The sequence below is a fragment of the Erigeron canadensis genome, chromosome 3 (assembly GCF_010389155.1).
Source record: "Erigeron canadensis isolate Cc75 chromosome 3, C_canadensis_v1, whole genome shotgun sequence".
Taxonomy (NCBI): domain Eukaryota; kingdom Viridiplantae; phylum Streptophyta; class Magnoliopsida; order Asterales; family Asteraceae; genus Erigeron; species Erigeron canadensis.
The window spans coordinates 20545147-20552282 of NC_057763.1; the positions used below are offsets into that span (position 1 = coordinate 20545147).

General features: G+C 35.6%; 1 protein-coding gene across 1 annotated transcript; it reads left to right on the forward strand.

Annotated features, from left to right (window-relative positions):
• The first annotated feature begins 219 nt into the window (after positions 1–219).
• Positions 220–6804, forward strand: LOC122593486 (probable aldehyde dehydrogenase). Its single transcript, XM_043765904.1, has 16 exons — positions 220–618; positions 1344–1423; positions 1876–1979; positions 2095–2162; positions 2249–2306; positions 2393–2506; positions 2647–2730; positions 3017–3121; positions 3243–3356; positions 3477–3608; positions 3962–4051; positions 4343–4432; positions 4550–4759; positions 5066–5176; positions 5799–5878; positions 6433–6804. The coding sequence occupies exons 1-16, from the start codon at positions 539–541 to the stop codon at positions 6569–6571; spliced, it is 1659 nt and encodes a 552-aa protein (XP_043621839.1). The 5' UTR covers positions 220–538; the 3' UTR covers positions 6572–6804.
• The last annotated feature ends 332 nt before the right edge of the window (positions 6805–7136 follow it).

A 7136-nucleotide genomic window follows, 5' to 3' on the forward strand; every position in this document is an offset into this window, starting at 1 on the left:
AAAGTTAATGGATGAAATCTGACTGTTTGGACAAACCACAAGGATAATTTGTGTCGATCGCTCCGAAATAATTATACTATTTTATCATATACTGTATCAGTTAACTTTTAATCAATAATTAAATTACTTTATTCAAACTGTCATAATCATGAAATCATCCATCGCCGTGCTACTTGGCACCGCTAGATCACCTAGGCGGTTGACAATGTAAAACAACACGTGTTAGGGTGTTTATGGATATAGAGATACGCGCAACAATAAAAGAAAGAAAAGGATCTTGTCTGTATCTGAGACTGAGTTAATAAAGAAATGGTGACTTGGTGATGACGCGGATGTCACGTACAAAACTTGTATTGTTATACTATATTTTATCTATAATTTTTTTTGGTAATCTATACAATAATAATCACAGTAACAGATCAAAATCCGACTGGGTCTCACTTACTTAATCAATCGAGTTTCCACATACATCAACAAACCAAAATCAAAATACAAACATAATACTGTAATAACAAGCGTGATAAATATAGTGGGTAAAATGAGTGTATTTGTTCGAGCAGGCATAAGAGGAATCAAAATCAAGTCAAATGTTTCACCTTCCCTCAGATTCTCCTCAAGGTAGGTTTTTTTTTATATCTGTTTTATTTTATTTTATTTTCTTGTCTGTATGTGTATGTATGTATGTATTTTGCGAATATGGTCTCATTTTGGTGGACACTGTCTTTGGTGGGCGGGCGGGCAAGTCATTGTGAGATACTAGGGGTGAGATCGATCAGAGCTTCTAATAAGCTACTCGAATTCGAGCTCGTTTAAGCCGAGTTAGAGGATATTAGTTTTCGAACACGAGTCAAACTCAGCTTATTACTTGATGTTATTCTTGGGGCGGGTCGGAAACTCTGTGTTGTTACCGGTTATCATTTTTTTGTGAATTTAATATTGTTATTATTATTATAAAAATAAGTCGTTTTTGAAATCCGGGTTATACTTTTTAGACCTACAGAACAACTTTTAATGAATTCAAGAACGAAACCGTCTTTTAATAGTTTAGATGTGCAAATGAGTATGATTACTCAACTAAAAATGCACTTGGTCTTTTATGATTAGAACGTATGCTTTGTCTTTCTGGTCGTTGCTCTTTTGCCGGGAGATTATTGTACGAGTGCTCACAGATATATGTGGAGTTACTTCAAGCATTAGCGGTGTCATTTGTTAGATAGATGTGGAATTACTTCATGTATAGTAGCCAAGTAGTAACGTAAACTATGTTAAACCTCTTATGAATAGTTGATAAACTTTCCCCCATTTTGTGTTAAGAATCTTTATGAGTAGTTATCGTTATGCAGATTTATGCATTCACTTGGATTTGCAACGGTGAAAGCTGAAGAGATTTCTGGGTCTAAGCCTGCTGAAGTACACAACTTGGGTAACCACTTTAATTTTCCGTTTTTTTGGTAATTGGCAACTTCTGTGGTTGGCATGATGCTGTTAATCACTTTATCTATTTCTTGAGTGAAAAGTTTATTTTCTTTAGATCTTCTTTTCTATCGTTCACTGTGTAGCTTGAGTTATATATGTAACTTACATACATTTCAGACCACTAATTCACTAAATAAGCAAATTCAAATGAATGATTGTCACCGGCTACGTCAAACTGGGAAGGCAAATGCATTTTAGGAGATTGGTCTCATTGTGATGAATTAAATAGGACATATGTATTGACATAAACCTTGAGTTGTCAAAAAGGCAAGTCAGAAATGCGATCTTCTAGGGCAGGAATTCTTATATGCTAATTGCCAGAAATCCCTCTCATTTTGTCAATAAGGAAGAGGTTGGGAGATAGCTCTTAGCCTGACGTGGTTTGTCATTTTTCTGCAGTCCAGGGAAAATGGATTACATCTGCCAATTGGAATACAATCGTCGATCCATTAAATGGAGAACCGTTCATCCAAGTTTCTGAAATAGAAGAAAGTGGAATCAAGGTATGCATTTTGAATGTGTCATAAATCAACCAAATTGTTTATTGCGTTTAAAAACATTCATTTTTTTACATGTCTTTCTAGCTATCTTATCATATATTTTTTGCTTATTATGCAGCCTTTTGTAGAGAGCTTATCCAAGTGTCCCAAACATGGCATGCACAACCCATTTAAATCCCCTGAAAGGTTTTCAGTCACTCCTAATTGTTAATGTGAATTTCAACTGTTGTCATTTAATGACGATGTAGGTACTAACAATTCATTGTTTACAGATACCTTTTGTATGGAGACATATCTTCTAAAGCAGGACATATGCTTTCCCTGCCTGAGGTATGAAACTTATATAATTTTTGACTATCTGGTTTTCAAAACATCTCCATAGTTTGATAGTGAGTTTTCATATTTTATCCTTTCAGGTTTCGGATTTCTTCGCCAAGTTAATACAGAGGGTTGCTCCTAAGAGCTACCAGCAGGCACTTGGTGAAGTTTATGTTACAGGAAAATTTCTTGAGAACTTCTCGGGTGATCAGGTACATGCGAATACATTCTGTAATATCATCTATTGCTGATAATGTTTGTTTTGCTGTCATACGACTTACAGTGTGTCTTAGTTATTCAAGTTCAAAACCAAGGGGCTTAGTTCAAACTTTAAATTCTACATGTGAAACAGGTACGTTTCCTGGCAAGGTCTTTTGGAGTTCCTGGGAATCATCTCGGGCAGCAGAGTCATGGTTTCCGCTGGCCTTATGGACCTGTAAGATTTATTTCACGTGCCAATATACTCATAAATTTGGTACCTCATAGATGGGCTTTGAAGATGAAAAATTCATTGTGCAAGAGAGCCAAATATCAAAGATAAACAGTAAAATGCAACTACCATATACGATTTATTCGTCATTTGTATTGTCTAATTTCTTTAATCATCTTTAATATACAAGCTCATTCTTAATCAGTAACTATGTAATCTCATTGAAGTACAATGATATATGAAATTACCTCTTTCCTCTAATCTTGCAACTAAATTTTCATATTTTGTTTAGGTGGCAGTGATTACACCTTTTAATTTCCCTCTGGAGATTCCTTTACTCCAGTTGATGGGAGCACTTTATATGGGAAACAAGCCTGTCCTTAAGGTTGATAGCAAGGTGAGTTTTAAACGATTAAATTGATTCATTTGAAAGTAGATTTTACTTTTTAGGCTCTTTCTGCATATTTATCACTATGTTATTATTTATTATTTCGTTCATAAAATATAGCTATTTCCAGGTATGCATTGTTATGGAACAAATGCTTCGATTGCTGCATGATTGTGGCATGCCTTTAGATGATGTTGATTTCATCAATTCTGATGGAAAGACAATGAACAAGCTTCTGCTAGAGGTTGGCTTTTGTGCTCCACTTCAGTTTGTCTTGTCGATGTTGAAAATCAAAACTTCAGTAATTGTAGTTTTTGTCTAACTAATTACCTCATTTTATGTAACCTATCAATGTGATATTTAGGCAAAACCACGGATGACTCTCTTTACCGGTAGCTCCAGAGTAGCGGACAAGTTGGCGGATGACCTCAATGGTAGAATCAAATTGGAAGACGCTGGATTTGACTGGAAAATCCTTGGCCCTGATGTTCATGAGGTACATAATTGTTGTAGATGGTGAAGGAGTGGTTTGGGTACCATTTCAAATCTGATACTCTTTACGCTGGTCGTAAATGGGTTAGGCCTGGCCGGGCCAATCCACTAACACATATTTCTCTTTTTCTACTGAATATTCAAAATATTTAATTTGTTAATATTTAGTACCAAAACAATAGTACTCCATATTACAAAAATACTCTATATTTTAAATTTTTAATTAAAGAGATCTAGGAGATTTTCTGCAATCTGAAAACACTTTAGGTGACTTCAACACGTTTTTGTTAAAGGATACTTTGGAGTTTGGACCCAAAATCGATTTTGACTCATTCGTTGTCATTGATTTATTGGCAGGTGGATTATGTTTCATGGGTTTGCGATCAAGATGCATATGCGTGCAGTGGTCAAAAGTGCTCGGCACAGTCAATGCTTTTTATGCATGAGGTTAGCTGCCACATCAGTTCATTACCCCCTCTGTCCCAAAATGCATCTTCTTTTGATTTTTAAAGGAATATGCAAGTCAATCTTACACATGTTAGATGCAAGTGTTGGAAGTTTATTGATCCGATCTTTACAAAGGAAAAGGGTAGTGTTGAACATCCCAATATTGACTATCTGTTGGACCTATTTTTTTTTATTTAAAAATGAACCATTTTGAGGATAGTGGCAACAGTTTAATTTCAGGTAGATCTGTTATCAATAGTTAACCGTTTTTCTTTATTATTATACATGCAGAACTGGAGCAAAACATCACTGTTGCGTCAACTGACTGACCTGGCTGCAAGAAGGAAGCTTGAAGACTTGACCATTGGCCCAGTTCTTACTGTAAGCATCCCTCTTTAATTCTTTATTGTTAAAGTAAATTTGAAACGGGGAAAGGAATTCCGTTCCCTTGTCCGCTACATACAAGTTAAAACGAGTAAATTTGTTGGTTTGATGCAGTTTACAACCGAAGCTATGCTAGATCACATGAAGAAGCTGCTTCAAATTCCTGGATCCAAGATACTCTTTGGTGGTGAAGAATTGGAAAACCATTCCATTCCTAAAGTATATGGTGCTATCAAACCTACAGCTGTATTTGTTCCAATTGAAGAAATACTGAAAGCTGAAAACTATGAACTTGTTACAAAAGAAATATTTGGCCCGTTTCAGGTAAGAGGTTGTAGAGTATTTGAGTCTTAATGGGTGTTTGGCTTAGCTTCATTTTTGGGCTTTTCGGCTCGTTGAACTTTTCAAAAAGACGATAATCTCCTATCTAATAGCTTATGATATTATCAACTTGGGTTTTTTTTAATTAAGCTCAAGTTGATAAGCTGGTACATTGGAGCTTAATGGCTTCTTGAACTTTCAAGGCTGTTAACTGCAGAAAATTAGCTTAGGTCGAACAAAATCGAAAAAACTGTTTCTACATTCCTTCTTCTGTACTTATGCCATCATATGACTATTTCTAATCTTTAGATTATCACGGAGTACAAAGATAATCAACTCCAACTGGTGTTGGATGCCCTTGAAAAGATGCATGCACATTTAACTGCTGCCGTGGTTTCAAATGATCCATTGTTTATTCAGGTTTGATCAAAAAGATCTCATTCGATATGTTATTCTGAATTGGAACTATTAAACTTTTTTTATTTTTATTTTGTTGCTATGTGTTCTTGCCACTTTCTATCTGTGGTATAATCTAGTGTGAAAATGGGTGGGTCACGTAACATGTCAAATTGGGTAATTTTTGGTACATGTGCGGATGTTTGGATTGACCCTGACCACATTTTGTCTGGATTTATTTCCCCGTATAAACAATTAGGTTGGCAATTATGATTACAAATCTTCGTTATTTCAACAACAATCTTAATTTTTTAAATAGTTTAGGATGTTTTATGCATTTAGTTATGCTATTCGGGTGATTTTGACGTGTTAGGCATAACACATATCCTGAATCAACACAAATATTAATAAGCGGGTCAAACTTTCCTGAATCATTTATTGAACAGGTCAAAATTAGGATTATTTTGATTTGGTAACCATATCGGAAATTTCAGAAATAGATGAGAAGAGTGATAATGACTTTTTTTTCGTAATTCGAAAGTTACCTTTGCATATTCAGCAGTCAGCACACTAAGTTTTTTTTTAAATGTTAGATATTATGACTTCATTTTTATAAGATAAGCTGATGTTTGCAACTAATTTCCAGGATGTTGTCGGGCAAACAGTTAATGGAACCACTTACGTTGGACTTAGAGCAAGGACCACTGGGGCACCTCAGAATCACTGGTGAGTAACAAACACCACTTTCTTCATTATGAATTTCTTTTATATCTTCTTCCATATCTTTTAATATAGTGATCACACTTTGTGCAAATAAACCATCTTTCTTGGACAAATCTTTGATTCATTTTGAAAAATTTCACCAATGTATCCAAATTTTTATGATTATTTCAAACATTTATTGGCTGGTAAGACGGGTTGGGTAACATTTCAAGATGTTTTGTACGGTTCAAAACCTTCAAGCTGATCTGAAACACTTTCTGCATGCTCTTTTTGATGATTTCAGAAATTACATTGTTTCCATACGAATTAATCTTTTTCTGATTTAAATTAAACTGGCTTATGCATTATTAGGAAACTTTGAAGCTACCCCCCCCCCCCCCCCTTTAAGGGCGATTTTAGTAAATAACCAAACTCGAATCGACCAATTTACAAATTACTCAGTTAAATTCGCCAGCACGACATGAGTATTATGGTTATATATCAAATATGGAAAGTTTGAAAACTAATCACTCCAAAAAAGGGTTGTGATTAAATGGGATGGACGATTGCGTGTGCAGGTTTGGACCTGCTGGAGATCCAAGAGGAGCAGGAATAGGAACTCCTGAAGCTATAAAACTTGTGTGGTCGTGTCATAGAGAGGTTATATACGATGTTGGCCCGGTCCCACACAAATGGCAACTACCACCCTCTACTTGAACTACTTTTTTCCTGGGTGAAGAAAGATGGCATTACAGCGGCATTCATTGGTGGTTAAAGTTGACTGCAGTCGACAAGTTATTGACTTTGAGTTCTGATTGACTCAAATGTAAGGCCATCGACGGCTCTCTTTGTGTAGCCAAATGATGAGTGAATTAGCTAGTAACTGCGGCATATACTATGACTCTTTAAGTTAAATTTGAATAAATACAAGTGTTAGAATGGTTTACTTATCTGGAACATTGCAACCAATGCTGGCACCGCGAAAACAGCCTATCGACCTTATTTATTCATCATATCTATAATCCCTTATAAAGAGGATTGAGATTAAGAAATTAAGCAAAATTTTTTTTCCCAAAATACTCCTACTTAAAACATAAAACCCTTATATATTCCTCTTTCCCCAATTTTCTCTCTAATCATTATACACTCTATCGACTTTCTATCACCCTTCGTTGCCACCCTCCTTCTCCACAGCCTCCCTCGATCTCCACCACCCTTCTAGCCACCGCAACGCGCGGGCACTATGCTCGTAAATAAATAAAATGGATTGGACGTACAACAT

Bases quoted from the DNA above. Each gene is read 5' to 3' on its own strand.
- LOC122593486 (XM_043765904.1), top strand. From the start codon at position 539: ATGAGTGTATTTGTTCGAGCAGGCATAAGAGGAATCAAAATCAAGTCA. The intron at 3,357-3,476 runs GTTGGCTTTTGT...TGTGATATTTAG, and splicing joins TGAACAAGCTTCTGCTAGAG to GCAAAACCACGGATGACTCT. The intron at 4,433-4,549 runs GTAAGCATCCCT...GGTTTGATGCAG, and splicing joins CCATTGGCCCAGTTCTTACT to TTTACAACCGAAGCTATGCT.